General features: G+C 35.1%; 1 protein-coding gene across 3 annotated transcripts in view; it reads right to left on the bottom strand.

The window, feature by feature from the left end:
• Positions 1-1,246: 1,246 nt before the first annotated feature.
• Gspt1 (G1 to S phase transition 1) overlaps positions 1,247-20,212 on the bottom strand; it is a 32,283-nt gene continuing 13,317 nt past the window's right edge. For all 3 annotated transcript variants that reach the window (XM_047533751.1, XM_047533754.1, XM_047533752.1), the window contains exons 5-15: positions 19,116-19,149; positions 16,572-16,649; positions 15,070-15,250; positions 14,235-14,389; positions 13,922-14,062; positions 12,544-12,637; positions 11,180-11,260; positions 9,253-9,426; positions 8,264-8,353; positions 7,732-7,900; positions 1,247-5,927 (exon numbers count right to left, since the gene is read on the bottom strand). In XM_047533751.1, coding sequence (XP_047389707.1) covers positions 5,875-5,927; positions 7,732-7,900; positions 8,264-8,353; positions 9,253-9,426; positions 11,180-11,260; positions 12,544-12,637; positions 13,922-14,062; positions 14,235-14,389; positions 15,070-15,250; positions 16,572-16,649; positions 19,116-19,149 — 1,250 coding nt within the window. In that variant the 3' untranslated portion in view covers positions 1,247-5,874. The remainder of the gene's footprint in view (positions 5,928-7,731; positions 7,901-8,263; positions 8,354-9,252; positions 9,427-11,179; positions 11,261-12,543; positions 12,638-13,921; positions 14,063-14,234; positions 14,390-15,069; positions 15,251-16,571; positions 16,650-19,115; positions 19,150-20,212) is intronic.

The following is a 20,212-nucleotide window of genomic DNA, read 5'->3' as shown; positions in this document are numbered from 1 at the left end:
GTACACTCACAATAGTCAAGAAAACTTTCACCTTTAAGACCAACATTTATAACTAATTCTACAGAGGAGAATAAGGAAACAAAAAAGGGATGCCATAAACAGTACATGATTTTTAAAATTACCCATACAGTATCAAAATGGCCATAAAATTGTAAAATAGGTAACTGCTTCACTAGAGGATAAATGAAAAAAAATTTTTTTTTCCCTAGGACTTGTTTTTTTCACATGATCAAAGATGTTCAGCTTTTTTCTTTTTAAGGTCCTTTTAGGTTTGCAAAGCTTAAAATTCAATTTATTTGGTCATTATTTATTCTAGCTTGGAAGATAAATTCTCCACTACAAAGCCACACATCCAAGGTTTTGATGCTATTCTATTTTAAGATGCTTTGATGGCAAGTGCTGTTCCAAAACTAGTATCATGTGCCATCCAGTATAAAACTCCATCAGTTTTCTACCCAGTATGTGCCAAACGTGGTGTGCAAAACATTGAAGAAAACTCTTCTTTCAGCAAAACCACACCAAGGACACATTTAATGGACAGTGTTGGAAGCCTAGTTATTTGAAAGTTGAAAAATATGGTCAACCACTGGGCAGTCACTAAAGTTTATTTACAACTAAAGATATACATCACTGCTTTATCACAAGCTTGCTCATAAGTTTTGTCTAAGCTAAGGTTGGTATAATGCCAAACACCTACACTAGAGACCAAGTACCAAAATTTTAGGTGCTTTCACCTAAAAATAGTTGAAATAGGAACTCATTCTACCTCATGGTCTAAAGATGAGCAAACAAAGGGACCTATTGCTGCCATCCATTTAACCACTGCATAAGACTACCTCTGCTTATCAGTCATTTTTCTTGCCCTTGCACAATAATGAGGGGCAGGTACCATTTGGTCTTTTGATCTTTCTTAGAGGTACTGAATGCAAAGGTTCATAGTTCTGACAGATTCATCACTGTTGTCTCCTCAGCTCTACTGTTCATGCAAAACCACACTGATATTTATTGTCTCCTACAACCCTTCCTACAGGGCTGCTGCTTGTTTTGTGTCGTGTCATATATATTATACAAAAGCCCTGCAGAGTACGTCCAAGCAGATGTTTGTAAATTCCTTCCTTGACTGAGCTAATTTTTAGATCCATCCAACAAATGTCTGGTGGATGGTTCCAATACTTGATACAAATTAAAGGACTACACAGAAAATGTCACAACACAGGTGATTATAAACAAAGAGACAAGTCCATCAAAAGGGAAGGTGACAATTTTTATTGTTATTACAAAAGCAAAATTTAACTTCAGTCATTTGAATAATTGCAAGAGCAGACTAAGGGCTTAATCCTCACACAGGCACCAAGTCAGGCACAGTAGGTAGCTACAAATCATAAGAAAAAGGTTTCTTTCCTACCTAGGGCACTCTTCCATGCTTTGGAATCAGGTTACAAAACTCAGCAAACCTAATCAGTTCCCTTTAATCCTCTCTTAAAAAAAATGAGATCTAGGTATTAACTAGCTGTCTAGTAAAAACTAGTCACTAAATCCTGGCCTGAGAGAGATCTACATTTCCTTTAAAACAAACTGAAGAAACTAGTTAAAGTGTGTACGTTTCTGAGGGCCCAATGTGTGAGTCCCTAAAATGCAGACCTCGCAGGCTCAGACCTCAGTTTTTCACCAAATGCATGTGGAGGAAATGGAGGCGAGGACGTCACCTGAGGAGCGCCAGAGCTCCAGCTCCAGCACAGACACTTCCCCGGGCAGCAGGAAAGGAGGTAGCAAGGACTTGGGCTGACATCTGAAGCACTAAACTAATGTGCCTGGCAGAGGGGAGCCTCAGGAAGCACAAAATGTGACTCACCTGTGCCGTCCACAAACCTGAGGTCTCCACGTTAAGTTTTAAAGGACACAGTGGCATGTGTGACAAGGCAGAAAAGACAATTATGGTCTCAGGGTTTAAGAAATCCTGGTGTTTTCTGCCTCATCAGAAGTAGTGCCTGTCTGCTTTTCGCTTACACTGGAGAACAGTGTTTTACTCTCCACTCCCACACCTCCAGGCCCTTGTCAGAATCTTTAGTAAACTCAGCTAGCATATTACTTTTTCAAGGAAGCATAGGATTAGAGGTATGTGAGAAGTGTAGTTATTGAAGGGAAGACTCAGTAAAGTCTAGGATACTGAAAATCAAGAATATCCTAGAGCCCAAACCATCAAAAGTTGAACCAAATCTATTCTATCTGAATTCTGGCAATAAAGTAGTTCAAATGGAATCAATTGAAGTACTACTGGGAAAAAAAAAATCCACTTCTTATTCCACTTACTATGAAATCTAATATAAATAACTGCTAAATTTAAACCTAATGCATCTTTTGAGTTGTGCATATGTAATTACATGTATTTAACAAGTTGCTGCCATGGAAGGCAGTATCTAAAAATGAAACACAATCATGAATATATTAGATGGCATCTGCTAGAATCACTGAAAAATTAGCTGGAGGAAGTACAGTATTTGGAGACAGATAACCATCCCCCAGATCCAGCTGACTGCTATGTATCTACCTTACATATGTCTGTGAGAGGATTAATTGCACAGTTTATTCTAATAAGGTAGGCCAACACTGAATATAACATTTAATCATTCTACAGTCAGAGCTATAGTGCTGTAACCAGAATTTTCACAAAGGGTATAAAGGTTGAAAGTTGCCTGATATTAAGAGCTGTAATAAATACTGCATATTTGTCCCTTGACTACCTTAAATCCCTACCCAAAGCAATGAAGCTATCACCCATGAAGCAGCAGTCCATGAGCAAGTCCATGCCAATGTTGAAAGGTGCCAGAGTGCTGTCATGTGTTAATAGTCATCCAAGATCATGGAGTAATTACTAGTGTTCCTGAAGACTGCCAGAGTTTAGCTGGTTTGGTTTTATTGTTTTTTTTTTTTCCAACAAAAGTTCATCATGGGAGCAGTTTTTGACCACAGGTTCAACTTTTTCTTAGGTTGCAAAACTGCATCTGGTTGCAAGTATGACCCAAAATATTTGCAGCACTTCAACTGAGAGGATGCCAGTAACTGTTTAACTCACTTTCAAAGTCTGGTATTGTAAAAGCAGTTTTTACAGTTTTCTCAACTAGCAGACAAGTCTGAATTACCTCATTACAGTGAATAACCTATACTTTTACAGTTTACTAAATTTTTACATTCAATTACCACATATTTCAAGATTTTTAATTCAAAACAAGAAATATACATGGGTTTAATTATTTCAAGAACACTTGACTATTTGTCAGTTAATTTCATGGCAATATACACTCTGTCCAACTCTTGATTGATTTTACATATATTTTCACTGGATAAATTTTTTGCAAATTATAAACGAAAAGTATTATCTTTTCCCTTCTTCCACAATAAGAAATAGAGGTTTAAAATGGCAATTACTTAGATGTTTTCTTCAATGGTATCTCTTAAAATTCAGTTTATTAATTTAAAGGACTATAATTAAATAATCTAGCATGAAAGTTGTATAAAGATTAATATAAAAAGATGCAAACAAAATCATAGCTAATGTATGCTAGGTATAGAGGAAGAAATGTTTAGGTCTGTAATATCTTAAATATGCAGCCAGTTACCCTATTTTGCATTGTCAACCATATAAACATTTTGTACTTGCAGAAGACAGAATGACAGCATAGGAATTTGTATTGCTCTTTAAAAGATCCAACAAACATCTGCACACACTCCCAAGTTCATATCAGACACATTATCTCCTTATTCAAATGACTAGCCAGTATAACCACGGGTTTAAATGCATCCACTTTAAGTGGGAACACTTCTTGAAGAATTTCAAAGCCCATAAAATGTATGGTGTTGATTAATCTTGCAACCGTGTTAAGATTGAATCCAACACATTTTTTTAGGTTTGTTATTTTTACTCTTATTTTGTAGAGGTAGGCCCATTCACAGTTGCTGTCCAAGTCATTTTACTTAAGTGTCTTGGCAACATGCACATAATATCCTAATAGAGTAAATGTTTAACAGCAAACATAAGTGGTTTTAAAAAACGTGTTGAATTAAAAAAGGGAAACCTATTTTTGGAAATGATTTCAGTGACTCTTAAACTTGTAAAGATCATTAAAATCCAAGCAACTGCCAGTATTTCTCCTTATTAACATGGAAGTACAAAAAGAACTATTATGTTCTGATTAAAGGTCCCATTATTTCCCAGAAAAATAAAAGCCCAGAAATTTGCAGACATGATAAAATTTAAATTTCATGCAATTCATAGCCACAAGTATAGTTCTAAGGAGCTGTAGGACAATAACTTTGCCCTTTCCATAAAATGTACTCATTCATTTCATGAATGGGAAGTACATAATTAAGAAAACAATATTAGATTTTATGATTTATGACTGGAAATAATCGACTAGGCTTTTCTTTTCTGAGGAGTAAGATTATAGGGAAAGAACATTATTAAACATACAATACAAAGTATCTTAGAGATAAATCACAATGTAAAAGAGGCTGTCTGATAAATGGCAACACTCACTCAACAGGAAGGAGGCTCTGATATACCCAGAAATGATCTCTTCCATTTCTCATTCATTCTCATGGAAAATTTCAAAGTCATGATAGTTGTAGCAGAAAGTCAGCCTTCAGTCTAAAAGCCACAACGCTGCACTGTGGTTCATCCAAATCATGGTTAGCAAATTTCAGCTTATATTTAAGAAACTCAGTTTCATACAATTGACATAAAACTTACACTGTGCTTGATTCTATTTTAATCACTGTTAATTTTAGTCTGTGCAGATTATGATGATTCTATGTATGTGTTCATTGAGTTGCTGGATTGGGATTTAGCTTAAACCAGCAAGGATCTTCCAACCTTTATAGTTACTGACACAAAGAGTAAACTGAGTAACTTGTAAAACTGGCACTTGTAATTGGTAGTTTCCATACTAGATGCATGCAGCTCTTATAAACACTAAGAGAGGCATTTTTGCCAATCTCAACATGCTTTCTTTATTGTAAATTCCACTAATTTAACCAGTTAATGAAATTTCTGTAGGGGCACAATTTCATTAAGCTTCACTACAAAACAACAGTATGCTGTTCTTTTAAAACAACTTACTGTGTTTAAGAAATCATGTTAAAATATAAATTGGCAGAAAGTAACTGGTAGACCTAATTAGTAAAGCAGGATCACAGTTGCATAAAGGTGTTTAATAACTGGTATGTATGCACTAACCATCAAAGAAGGGGTCAAACTAATTCTTTCTTTTAATACAAACTTCAACATTGTTTGTAAATGCCTCATTTAGAGTAGTGGTTAGGGAAAGAGTTTAGAAAAGTCCAAGTAATAAAATGTATTCAATTACTTGGAAAAGTTAAAAAGCTAATGCAACAATGTTACATCCAGATAAAAAACATTATTCAAAAGCAATTCAAATACCGAAAAGGGTTTCAAATGGAATATTTTATTAACATGGTAGTTGTCTTTGTAACATGTGCACACACACTCGCACACTCAGAATGATCTGCCTGGGGAAAAAAGACTATGCCTAAGGGGAAAATGAAAAATAAAAAAATTCCTGTAGGTATTCATTATTGTAGGCAATTATGTCCACATCACTTACAAAGCTATTGCCAAATCTGTCCAAGGAAGCAGTTTGAAAGGGAGAGGGGAGATCTTGGGAAAAATTCCACAGTGGCATAGCAGAGCTCTCAATATGAGAAAGCTGACATAATGTGGACTTTTGCTGTGAATTTTCTCTTTGCAAAATATGGGAAGAGGTTTATCAATGGGCAGAAAATAAGAGAAGGCGGTGTGAAGTAGGCTTTTGCAGTCAATTTTCCTCACAGTATTGTGCAGGGTCATCAAGAAAATGCTTAGTCTTTCTCGGGAACCAGTTTCAGAACTTTTCCAATTGCAATGGTCTTACCTAGAAATGAAATTAAAAACAAACAAAAACCACAAACTTTCAGTAGTTAACAGCACGTCTATGTACGGTATTAAATACTAACTACCTGGCTTTATCATCAAAGCTGTGATTAAGGTTAGGTAATTAGTAAGTAGGTCTTATTTGGGGGACTGGAAAAGAGATAGTCCCTTTTAAAGAAAACCTATTCTTGGATAAACAAAATGTGGCCTATCCACACAATGGAGTATCACTCAGCAATAAAAAGAAAAATATAATAGTATATGTACCAAAATGGCTAAACCTCTAAAACCTGCTAAGTTTAATAAGCTAGACAAAAAGGAGCACATATTTATGATTCTATTTATGGAACTCCAAAAAAGAAAAAGATGAGTGGTTGTCAAAGGCTAGAGGGTAGGAATAAAGGGTAACTATAAAGGGCTCGAGACTTCTTTTTAGGGTACTATAAGTGTACTAAAATTAGAATGTGGTAATGGTCAGAGAACTCTGTAAGCACAATAAATTCACTAAATTATGCACTCTTAAAACAGGTCAATTTCATGCACAAATTATATTTAAAGCTACTTAAAAAAAATAAGCCTATCTTTAAGCAGCTTGCAATCCAGTGAAAACATCCTTCCAATAGTATTCCTATGGACTGAAAGACGGATACAGAACCATTGGGGTATTGTGAAAACCTAAAAAAGGCAAGTTATCTTTCGGGGGAAAAACAATTCTAAGATAAAAATCCTTGTTACATTTTCTTTTCTTCTGTCTGCCAGATTATTAGATATTGACTGAATAATAGGCTAAGCCCAAAACCAATTTCACTATACCAAGATTTAAAAAAAAAAATTTTTAGGTTGTAGATGGACAAAATAATTTTGTTGTTTTTTTTTGTTTGTTTTTTAATGTAGTGCTAAGGATCAAACCCAGTGCCTCACATGCGCTAGGCAAGCGCTCCACCACTGAACTACAGCTCCAGCCTGATCAAGATTTTTAAGATAAGGAATTTAAAGAAACACTATCTTTACTGTTTTCTTTAAGGTTAGGTGATGTATTCTTCACATAGTTCTTAACACTTAGTAGATACTCAGTAAATTTTTGCTACATGGATTGGAATTACCATATGAATTCAATATTCTGTATTTCAACCATGAAGTTTTCTAATCTTTAAATAGTTATCTAAGTGAGAAATATTAACAACCCACAAAGAAAAGTTTCATAACAGTCATTCTGGGTCTTTTTTTTTTGGTACCAGGGGTTGAACCTAGGGGTATTTAACCATTGAACCACATTCACAGCTCTTCTATTTTTATATTGGGACAGGGTCTCACTAAGTTGCTGAAGGTAGCCTCAAACTTGTGATCTTCCTGCCTCAGCCTCTCAAAATCACCTGGATTACAAGAGTGTGCCACCATGCCCGGCTCATTCTGTTTTCATATCGAATTTCATGAACCTGAGAGGAAAATTACAGCTACTCTGCATCACTCAGAGGTTGGCAGAAAGGATGTACACAAAAGGACATCAATATCATACCTCTGAAAAACTATGTATTAAAAAAAGCCATAAATACTCCTGTATTTTCCATACTTACTTTCCATATTTATTACTTTTCCATATTTATTACTTTCTAAATCCACTAATAACAAAATATCAAAATTAAAGGTCTTCATATATAGCATGGTCAATTCTGTTTGCTGTTCAATACATCCAACTCAAAACATTTGTTAGATAAATATTATAGAACATGAATCTAGGTTTCCTTTGAACCTGTTGCAATGTGGACTGTGCTAGGGACCCTAAAAATCAACTTAAAAGCACTTACCCTCATCTCTTAAAGTGAAACGACCCATTTGAGGGAAGTCTTTAAAGGTCTCAAGGCAGATGGTTCCTGCTGTCCTTAAGCGGGCAATGCATACTTGATCTTGCTTTACAAAACGGGGTCGAGTCTTACTTTTTTCTCCTGATTTTTTGTCTACCAAGCAGATTAAGGCCTATCCAAGAAAAGAGGATGAGAAGATCAGAAAAATGCCAAATACAAGCAACCTTTAAGAGTGCAAATAAAAATGTATCATAATGGCGCATCAGAAACTTTCAACATAAAACAATTTTTTTTTGTACCAAGGATTGAATCCAGGGGTGCTTAACCACTAAGCCACATCCTGGCCCATTTTATTTTTTAATCTGACACAGTCTCAGTAAGTTGCTGAGGCTGGCCTTGAACTTGTGATCCTCCTGTCTCAACCTCCCAAGCTGCTGGGATTATAGGTGTGCACCACTGTACCCAGCAATGTAGAACAATCTTAATCAAAGTAAGTAAGTAAATAAACAATGCAATCATTTTAAAATGAACTCACTGTTATTTCGACTTCCTCAATACAGGTATGAATATGCAGCACCGCATTATACCCTGGGCAGATGATGGATTTGTGCTCTATAATCACTATCTGCCAAATAAGAAAAAATAAATTTCTAAGTTAAAAAAAAATTCAGTGTTAAAAGTGCCACATAGTATCACAAGAATTAATGTAACCCATCTCAATAGAACAGTAATTTATCTTTGTTTTAAAAAATGATGGGTCTTAACTTTGTTTATAGGACACCAGATTTCAAAGCATGAATTTCAGTATCCTACTCTACCGAAAACGGCAAGTGCCTGGTAAACTTTAAAAATTCAGCAGGCCAACTTTATTCTGAGAATCCGTTCCTTTATGTTCCTGGAGGAAGTAAGTTAATCATTACCACCTATGTGCTACCTAGATGTCATAACTTTATTCACTTCTCAATAACCAACATCCAGTAAAAGTAAATAACCTTATATAACTGACATCAAATCTAACCTGATTAGTCATCATACTTTATTAACAGTATTCAAAACTTCTGTTAACCACACCAACCATTTGCAGTCCTTCTCCAGGGAGCTCAGGTTACTACTGGCATGAAGAAAATGTATGATTCATGTCTGCTAAGTTATTTGCTATGAATGGGCAGACAAACCACAGCTTCCAAGGAAACTGTGCTCTAGTCAAAGTGAATGACACTAAACAAAATGTTAAGTAATGATATATCACTGATACTGTTTTACAAAGTGAATATTGGTTACATTTTATCAACTGATCAAAAGTAGGAATTTACAAAAAATATTCCCAATCGAATAAGTACTTATATCATCTTGAAGACTGATATATACATCAGGATTGTGATATATAAATGGCTCCTACTATTAGTTTTCCTAATTTTAGTTAAGTGGCATGTCACAAATATTTAAGACAAAAGACAGTGAAATTCTAATTAATTTCTCTCTCTTTTCTTAACATCACTGTGACAACTATAATAAGTAATTTACCTGGGCATCAAATGTGCGTCCAGAATGACAAAGGTTATTAGGATCACAAAGTATGAATCCTGGAAGAATCTCCTCTTCTTCAATTCCTTTGAGTCTGATTTTGAGGTTTTCACCAGGTGCTACAGAATCTGTTTCTACATCATCAGAAAGTATTCCAAGAACTTCCACATTGTGCTTAAAAATAAACCAAGAAAGATTTTATGACATTCACTGCACTGTAGACTATAATATGCCAAATTTCATCTCATAATGATTTACACCACATTAATGTATATTCTTATACCATGCATCCTAATCTTGCAGCAAAGACAATAAATATGAAACCTCATTCTAGAGGTACAATTGCCAATTAAAGTTTTTTCCTCTTCAATACTGGGAATTGATTCTAGGGCCTTGCAAATGCTAGGCAAGCATTCTACCACTGAACCAACCCCCACCCCAATCCCTAACCTGTGATCTTCTAAATATGACATTATAATAATTTCCAAGTAGAACATAGTACAAACTAGTGTGTGTGTATATATATATGTGTGTGTATATATATATATATATATATCCCCACTTTTTCCAAAAACAAAACACCAAATTTAATATCTGAATTTTGACTTTATGGATGTTAAATTTTATTCCTGTGGAATTCCAGGATTTAGTAGACCTATCTTGTATGACCCAACAATCACAAAATATCTGAAGTGTGTACTTCCCAAAAGTTACTGCAACAACTAAGCTTAAAAAGCACGTAACTCTTTACTGAGTACAGGATTTCCTTTGAAAAAGGAACTAGACAGTGATGATAGTTGCACAATATTCTTATTGTACTGTTACCGGCAGTAAATTTGATGCACTCCCCTGACTTTGGTGACAGCTGTACAGACCAAACTGAGCAAAAACTCAAACTGACCATTATTTCCTTTCAGTTGACGTTCAGTTGCAGAGATGATCATGTTAGAAAATGTAGGCTTAAAATAGAAACCCCAAAGTACAATTTCTAAGGTGCCAATAATACTTAAACATTACTTGGGCAATGGATAGATACCTTTTCTAATTCACAGACCCTGGAATGAGCATGGTAAAAAGAAAATCCTCACTTAAATCTATTAAAAATCTCTATTTGGAAGTTCAGATGATTCAAGTCAATATTCCCAATCAAGCAACATCTTTGAAGGTGTTACAGAGGCCCTCTCTCTGGAAAACAGAAAGTGTTTTAGCAACAGGTCATCTGCAAAGATCAGCAAATGAGCTGTCAGAAATAACACAAAGGCGCTGGGATTGTAGCTTAGTGGTTAGAGAGCTTGCCTGGTATGTGTGAGGCACTGGGCATGATCCTCAGCATCACATATAAACAAACAAGTCAACTCACAACTTAAAAAAAAAAAAAAAAGTATAAAAAAAGAAATAACAAAGGAGTATTTCATAGTGATTTTGCATGTTTTACTGAAACACCAATAGAAAAAAATTTACAATAAGGTAGAACGGACTTAAAAAAAGGAAAAAAAAAAAGACCCCTAGGCAAATTCTCTGTGTCAAAACAAATCAAGAGTATATACAGCTTGGATATAATTTTATAATATCTAAAACACAAGAAGGCTTACTATACCATAATTAAACCTGTTTTCTTTCTTGGTTTTCTCATTGTTAAGTGTAGCAAGTCACTTAAGCACTTACCTGCCTATAAGACAATGGCGATGATGGTTTCCCCTGGCTCTTTTTGCTTTAACATGTTAATATTGACCCCTTCATTTGTCACTGAATAACAAAAATACCAGTCTTTCTAAAAGTTTACATTTGGCATTGGTCAAACATAATCATTATTTTAAAAAGTTAGGTTCATTTTAATGGGAATCGCTAAGCTTTTGTAAAGTTCTGCCTCCTTGCTAACATTTTCAAGAGAAAAGTCTAAACAGCAAAGAGCATTACTAACTCTTACCTTATTTGGCATCATCACAAGTTGCTGGCCTTTACAAATAGATCCTGATTCCAGCTTTCCCAGGACCACAGTGCCCATATCCTGTTCAAATAAAATGAAAAAATTAAAAATCATATTTCACACCTTTATTGCTGCTCTACAGCAGCTGACAAGCTCAAAGTGAAATTTACAGGATTTACTTAGAAAATCACTAGCTTAAAGTAGAATGCTGTTGTTACATTGCATGCATGTACAAATATGTAACAATGCATTCCACTTATGTATAATTAAAAAGCATCAACAAAAAAGTCAAAATAAAGTAGTGGAATGTTTAGGATTATCCTTAAACAAAGGAGAGGTAACAAATGCTCTGTAATAACGTGTCATAAGCATATGTATGATTATCAATAATTAAGTATGCTTAAGATTTTAAAACAGCAAAGAATTTTATGATGGAAGATCTGAATTGTTTGTACAATTTCAGGTTCTCCTGATCTGTAAGCCTGTTTCCTCATGTATAAATTTGGAAAAACAGTACTTGTTTTCAAGAACTTCAGAATGGAGGATAGAACCCGAGAGCAATATGTTAAGTGAAATAAGCCAAACTCAGAAAGTCAAAGGTCATATTTTCTCTCATGTGCAAGCTAGAGAGACAAGGGACAGGGGGCACATCTAGGAGAGTAGAGGTAAGGGGACCAGGAAGAGGGAGAATGGGAGGTACTGGGGAACAAAATTAACCAAATTATATCGTTACTGTGAAACTTTTAAAAATAAGGTTGAAAATCCAGTTTAAAAGAATGGATTTTTAAAAAGATTAACATCTAAGAGGTGCTGGAGGTGTGACTCAGTGGTAGAGTACTTGCCTAACTTGCTCAAGGTCCTGGGTTGGAGTCCCAACACAGAAAAACAAAAAGCAAAAACAAAGACTAACCTCAGGTCCACCTGGTGTTGGAGAGGCTATGATAAAACTGGCACTCATGCTGCTAGTGGTATTATAAGTTAACACAGTATTTTTGCAGGGCTGCTTATCAGCATCCATCAACTTTAATGTGGGAATCCTTTAAGCCCACTTGTAATGAATTTATTGCTAAGAAATGATTACTGACCAGGAGTGGTGGTGCACACCTATAACGCAAGTGATTTGGGACTAAGGCAGGAAGATGGCAAGTTTAATTCCAGCCTCAGAAACCTACTAGGCCTGAAAAACTCAGCAAGGCCCTGTCTCAAAATAAATTATGGCCTAGATACATAATATGTATGGTATACCACATGCACCATTAAAAAGAGATGTTGTATCATTGATAAAATTGTTTCCTAATTAGAGATAAAACACAAAACAATGATTTCACCTCCCACAAAATTCAATTTCTTTAAATTTTGGGTACCTTGTACTTATCCACAATTGGCAGCCTGATTGGTCCATCAACCGACCTATTGAAGTTTGGCAAATTATCCAGATATGGAATAAATGGTAATCCACTGAGAACAAAATAATACCCATGAGAGAAAGTCAATGTAAATATCAAAAATTTAAGAAGTTACACAAATGTACTTAAAATTGGCTGTAATATTTGCATTCTACTTATCAAACACTCCCCAGAGCACTATAATAAAGCTTCTCCATAAACTTACTACAAGTTTAGAAAAATATAGCAATTAACTACACTCTTATCTCTATCATGTAATTTTTGTGGAATTGGAAACTTAATTTTTATCAGCTCTGTAATCAAGATTTCAAGATTTCATAAAGTAACATCCCCTTTTATTTGGACTGGAAGATTTAACATTGTATAGCTGCCTCTTTTGCAGAAATTATAAACTGATCCTACTATTCATATGGGAAATTCAAGGAACTTGGAATAGCAAAACAATCTAAAAAATAACAAAATTGAAGACACACACTTCCTGATTTGAAACAGCAAAGCTACAGTAATCTAGGCTAGGTGGTACTAGCTTAAGGCAGACATGTAGACCAACAAAAGAGAACTGAAGTCCAGAAATAATCTCTGAAGGCCATTTGATTTTCAATTGACGGTATTGATCCAATTTAGTAAAGAATCATCTTTTCAACAAATTGTTCCTGAATTGTTGGAAATCCATATGCAAAAAAAAAAAAAAATTGAATTTAGAGACCTTCAACTTACATTTCACACAAAATGAGCATATTTAGAAGAAAATATAGTGCTAAATTTTTGTGACCTTGAGTCAGGCAATGTTTTCTTAGGTGTAACAACAAAGAACAATCAACCAAAGGGGAAAAAAAAAAGATAAATTGGACCTTATCAAAATTAAAACCTTTTGTACTTCAAAGGATACCAAGTGAAAAAGAAGAGGGCTGGGGTAGAGCTCAGTGGGCAGAGTAATTGTGCAAAGCATGCATGTGTGTGCACATGGAAACCATTTGTAAAATGGATGAAAATACTTGCTAATCGTGTACCTGATAAGGGAATTTGTATCCAATACATAAAGAACTCTTAAGATTCAAATACAACCCAATTAAAAATGAGCAATAGTTCCTAGTATTTTTAAAGTCCAGGGTATAGCCAATATTTTCCTAAAATTACTTAAGACATACCTTTTTTTTTTTTTTTTTTTTTTAGTTGAAGACAGACACAACACCTTTATTTTATTTATTTTTATGTGGTGCTGAGGATCAGATAGAACCCAGTGCCTCACATGTGCTAGGCAAGCACTCTACCGCTGAGCCACAACCCCAGCCCAAGACATACCTTTTTTCAAAAAAAGGAAATAGAGGTTACTTACATGTACCAAGGACAGAAATCTGATTGCTCTTTGAGATTTGCTCCAGTCAGTCCTGAGCAGGGCATAAAGTGAATGTCCTTTTTGGGATTGAAGCCAACTTTTTTCAAAAATGGCACTAGTTTCTCTTTACATTCTTCGTATCTATGAATATTTATAAATAACTCAATTATAAGGTCAACCAAATGAACTCTAGTTTCATCAGAAAACAAATTGAAGTTTAGAAAAACTCTAAGGAAATAAGCATACAGTAGCAAAACCATCTTTTATTTTACCAACATGTCTATTAAAAGATCAGAAAGACATCTAAACTTACCTCTCATTGCTCCAATTTACTGTTGGATCATCCATCTTATTAATAAGCACAATTAAGTGTTTTACACCTGCCGTTTTTGCCAACATTGCATGTTCTCTCGTTTGTCCTCCTTTTTCAAAGCCAGTTTCAAACTCTCCTTTCCTGGCTGAGATCACCTATTCCAGGAAATCAAGGAATTTATTCTTACACATTAAGACAGACTCTTGAAGCAGTAAAACATCTTTCCTTTCATTTATATCAGAAATAAGATGACAGAAGCAATTAAGTTACAATGTACGTGCTTTTGAATGTCAAATCAAACAATGTGGAGATGGCTTAAGATTTGAGTGGTGAGGGCTAGGGGTGTAGCTCAGTGGTAGAGTGGGCACTTAACATGTCTGAGGCCTTGGGTTCCATCCCTAAGTGCATACATGCACATAGAAACCTGAGCGTTAGGGGCTGAGGTTGAAGCTCAGTGGCGGAGCACTTCTAAAATCTAGCATACCGTGTGTTTTACAATTTAAACACTTATCTAGCAAAAGTAAACGTCATATTTGAGGAATGACTGAAGGCCTTACAAAACATTCCTGGAGGGCTAAGCATTTATTAGACATCAAGCTCTGACACATTTATAGATAATAATGACAGGAGAGAAAATTTAAAATGTATTTTCAGAAGTAAATTATAAAGATTTATTGGGCAGATTAGTGCAACAAAAATGAAAACTGTTATTGTGTGTACATTATCATAGTTCAGTGTAGTGTAACCTACATTCTAACTTCCAGAAGGTGAATTCGAACATTTGAAAATTAAGTTGGGTTGCCAATAAATACATGGATGGAAATGTCTTTCTTACCAGCACAGCCAGATCAGCCTGAGAGGCACCACCAATCATATTTGGGACAAAACTCTTGTGGCCAGGGGCATCTAGAATTGTGAAATGCTTCTTTTCTGTTTCAAAATAGGCACGACCCACTTCTACTGTTTTACCTTTGTCCCGTTCTTCCTGATTTGTGTCTAAGGCCCAAGATAAGTACCTGGAAAAAAAATTAAATAACAATAATATTGCTAAGAACATGAGATTCTTTTAAAAGTTATTCTTCTACCATTAAACATTTAAAAAATGACATATTGCTTTGTGTCCATCATACAATTAAGTCATAAACAGAGCTGGTTAAAATAAAAATTGAAAGAATAAAATGTGGCGGGGTACAGTGGTGCACTTCTGTAATACCAGTTTCTTGAGAGGCTGAAGCAAAAGGATCATAAATTCAAAGCCAGTCTGGGCACCTTAGTGGGATATAACTCTGAGGTGGAGCACTTGCTTATTTAGCAAGCATGAGGTCCTGAATTCAATCCCTAATGGTGGGGAGAAGAGGAAGCATGCTATTACGACTCAAAGTTTTTACATATATCCACCATTATATATTCCATAAGCAAATGTTATTTATGAAAATAAGAAAATAAGCTAGTAACACACACAGAAAGACTACTTAGTACCAATGCCAGTATCACTGTAAATGTTGTAATAATGATCTCCTTTATAGTCACTTTATAATTAGATAGTACAAGTCATGAGTGTAAAAAGGATATGTTTCAAAAGTAAAGACCACCAACCAATCATGTGGGAGAGCACCAGTTACTTGCTGAAATTATATCAATATTACTTTGCTGTGTAAAAATCATATAAATAGGGCTGGTGGTATAGCTCTGTGATAACTGCTTAGCTGGCATGCTTGAGACCCTGGGTTCATTCTCCAGTACCATTAAAAAAAAAAAAAAAAAAAAAAAAAAAAAATTCAACCCTTTCTCTCACCACTGAAAGGCAACCACTGTTAGTAATTCTTTCTACTATTTATTTACAATATAATCTTATAATACCCCAAGTACAATAATGTTTTTTGCTTTCTTTCAAAGGCCACTGCAAAATTCCTATTCCTACATATTACAAAATCTGTAACTGTAATTTTTTGGTTACATGATGCCCCAACTGAATGGATAACTGACAATTCATTCAATAAGTTTCCTATTACTAGCGGTTTGGATGGTTTCTAAATTTCCTATGTAAGCTATGAAGTCACCAGGAACAGATACACTGTGTATTATGAGGTGAAGGGAAACTTTTTCTTTATGAGTTCATCTTAATCCTCAAAAACTCATTTTTATTTATTTTTAAGAACCAGGGTCTATGTTGCCCAGGCTGGTCTCTGAACTTCTGGGCTCTAGCAAGCCTTCTGTGGCTGAGACTACAGGTGTGCACCACCACATCCAGCTAAGAATTTATATTTTAATAAATTACAAAAGCATTAAGTAGGCAGCATTTCCTTAAAAGTAATTTATTGCATCACAAAAGTTTACCAAGTTTCTCTGTTTTTTTCTTTAGCTTCTCTTTCATATTTTTCAAGTGTCCTTTTGTCAACCATTCCAGTCAAATACCTAAAAACGGTTAGAGAAAGAAAGAAGTGAACAATTTACTCTGTAAAGTAGCAAAAACTTTAAATCCCTTGAAAGGAATCAGCTCCTGAAAGCAAGGTTTTTTTTTTTTTTTTGTTCAGTAACTTTGTAGTGGAGAATTACTGACAAACACCACCTTAACCAATCCTGGCTAATATCACCAGTACTACATAAAGCATACTGAATAAGTAAAATACGATTATAGACATCAAGTATCCTTGATAGGATGCACTGAGAAAAGTACAACATATCTTCTATGATATTCTTTCCCCAAATGTATAACCTTGATATAATTGTGAGAAAACATTAATCAAATCTAACTGAAGAATAGTTTGTGAAATAAATAAACAGAACTCTTAAAATTATCTAAGGTTATAAAGGATAGGACTAAGATAATGTCATGTTGAAGACTAAGAAGATACAAGAACTAAGTTCATTGTGGAATTCTAGAACATAAAAAGGGCTTTTGTAGAAACTCATGAAAGTCATTTAAGATCTGTTGTTTAAGTTAATAATATTATACTTATGTCAATTTTTTAGTTTTGATGGGCATACTATGGTTATGAAGGATGTTTGTATTAGGTAAGGCTTAATGAAGGGTCTATGGAACTCTACTGCTTTTGCAAACCTTTCTCAAAGTCTAAAAATTTCCCAAATGAAAAGTAAATGTAGCATTGGGTTGTAGCTCAGTGGTAGAGTGCTTGCCTAGTATGTATAAGGCCCTGGGTTCCATCCTAGCACTGCAAAACAATAACAAAACAAAGTAAATATAAACACTATAAAGAGAAACATTTCAACAGTGTTATCCAAGTAATGAAGTCTTACTATTAGTCAAAGTGACACTATAATTTTAAAGTAGTTCCTGCATAATGCCTGCTTTCCTTGACTCACTGCAAATCAAAGCCCTCCTGTTCCTAGCTTTCACCTTTTATGTTCTCCACAGTCATCCACAGTACAGTGTCCTGAGTGTATGAACCCCTGAAATGCTACCCAAAATTACTGCCCACCAGCAAACATTATATATGGTCCTAAAACATTATCAAATAGGCATGACACTTCCATCTATGAGCCTATTTTAAGCAAATTTTCAGACACTAGTGAGCAGTAACTGGCAAGATTACCAATTAAGATCATTCAACTAGGCAAAGCAATGTATGCCCTCTACCTCTTCTGATGACCTAGTTAGGAGAAATGGGTTAAATACAGAGGGAATTAAAAATTTAGGATCTTTTAATTATAAAGATTTATCAATACTAAATAGTTTACTAAAGCCCAGCCATGGTATTTTTATCTTTTTGTAGCTGTAGATGGACAGAATGCTATATTTTGTTACGTGGTGCTAATGACTGAACCCAGAGCCTCACGTGCTTAGGTAAGTGCTCTGCCCCTGAGTCACAACCCCAGCCCAGCTATGGTTTCAAACATAAATAGCTTCTATAATATGATTTAATAATCTTAAAAGGCTAGTCAGACCTGCTTTGATTAAATCCACATAAATTTAAGGAGCTGATGAATGAAGAAAAAAAAAAAAAAGAGTTCTCTTATTTACCTGTTTAAAGGACTGGTGAGGCTGGAGATAAAGCTCAATGCTGGTTGCTTGACTAGTATGCACAAGGCCCTGGGTTCAATCCCCAGCACCAAAAGGGGCGGCGGGGGGAGAACTAACTTTCATTATTCACAAGTAAATTACAAATTCTCCTCAATTTATAGTAAGGTTATGCCCTACCCCAATGTAAGGTGAAAAGACATTTAAAACATCTAACCTATTGAGCATCATTGGTTAGCCTACCTTACCTTAAACATGCTTAGAATGTTCTATTTGCATTAGCTTTCAGCTGGGAAAAACAAAATCACCTAACAAAGTCTATTTTAAAACAAAGTGTTGAATATCTTATGTACTCCCAGAAAAGGGTGTTTTGTCAACAGATGGGATGGAAAAAGGCAAAAATCACAATATCCAAAAATGCTGGCAACAGAGTACACTGTAGAGTATGGGTTGTTTTAACTTGGGGGTCCCTGACTGGAAGCTAGTTTGCTGTGTCTGCCCAGCATCATGAGGGAGTACAATTACACACCAGAAAGGAACAAAATTCAAAGTAGTTTCTACTGAATCATTGTTATTTGTACACCATCAGCCAGGGACCATATGTGTATTCAAAGCAGACTAAATTGCCTGGGATCTAGGGCTTTGCATTAGTTTCTATTAAAAAAAATCTAAAAAGAAATACATTTAATTAACGTTTATTGAGCATCTGACAGTGATTAAAATACTAACACTGATCACACTGCAAAAATCACTGGACATCAGCCTTCCCTACAGGTGATTTTATTGTCTTTTTAACTTGGGGTGACCTGCTTCATCTCCTCTGTATGGCTACATGAATGTTTACAATGCCTGAAATTCATTTAATGGAATTAATTTTATTATTTAACAAAAGATAGACTTACATTATTTGTCCTCCAATGGTTGACTTGCCAGCATCTAAAAGTAACATCAACAACATGCAGCAATAGGTTAAAAAACAGCAACCAATTGCTACACATGCAAACACAACTATAGCTACCTTTTAGCACATGTAATTAAATCTTATAAAAGCAACTAAAGTAGAATAGATAGGTTGTGGTGTTTAAAGCCTAGTTATCTTCTCTCTTGGAAAGTGAGGTTGCTAAGTCTCCCTGCAGCACCATGATGACTTAGACATGCTTTGCTGATAAAAAGAACCTTTGAACAAGTTGTACTCCTATGTCCAGCTAGTAGCACAGCAGCAACTAAATACACATTCCCCAAGGGAAGACTTAGAGGACTGCAATAAAAGCTAAAAAAGCTGTGAATTAATAGTCTTCCTTTCACTTTTTAACAAATGGGAGAGATGCTTCTTTATAAATTTCAAAGTTTTGCCTTCCACACCAAAAGGAAAGGCTGGTGTAGTGGCACACACCTGTAATCCTAGCTATCTGGGAGGTTGAGGCAGAAGAATCCCAAGTTGGAGGTCGGCCTGGACAACTTAGTGAAACCCTATCTCAAAATAATATTTTTAAAGAAAGGCAAGTACATAGTTCAGTATAGAAAGCTTGTCTACCATGTCCTGGGTTCAATCCTCATTATCACAATAAATAAATAAGCAAGCAAGCAAGCAGAGATAGAAGAAAAATAGCACAGAATCCTGTATTTTCTTCTCCCAATTTGGGGGATAGATCAGATATTAGAGACTATCTGAAGAAATAGGGTTTTTGTTTTGCTAAACCATCAACCTGGCAAGCATCCACAAATTACTCCAAACTGTTAATTTCTTACTTCACACAAAATTAAACTACCCAGTAATATGGTCAAGGTCAATCACATTCAAATTTGAAGTTCATGCAAAAAATAGGCACCTTTTTAGAATGTTCACCAACAGATATCACAGTATGCCAAATCATCAGAGGTCTACAGACTATATATTACACACAAAAATACTGGTTTATATTCTTCCACTTCCATGCCATTATTAAATTGTTTATCTGCCCAAACTCCAAAATAAGTAATTTTTGCCAGCTGAAATTTA

Source organism: Sciurus carolinensis, chromosome 18, assembly GCF_902686445.1.
Source record: "Sciurus carolinensis chromosome 18, mSciCar1.2, whole genome shotgun sequence".
Taxonomy (NCBI): Eukaryota; Metazoa; Chordata; class Mammalia; order Rodentia; family Sciuridae; genus Sciurus; species Sciurus carolinensis.
This window is presented reverse-complemented; position numbering and strand designations above follow the sequence as displayed.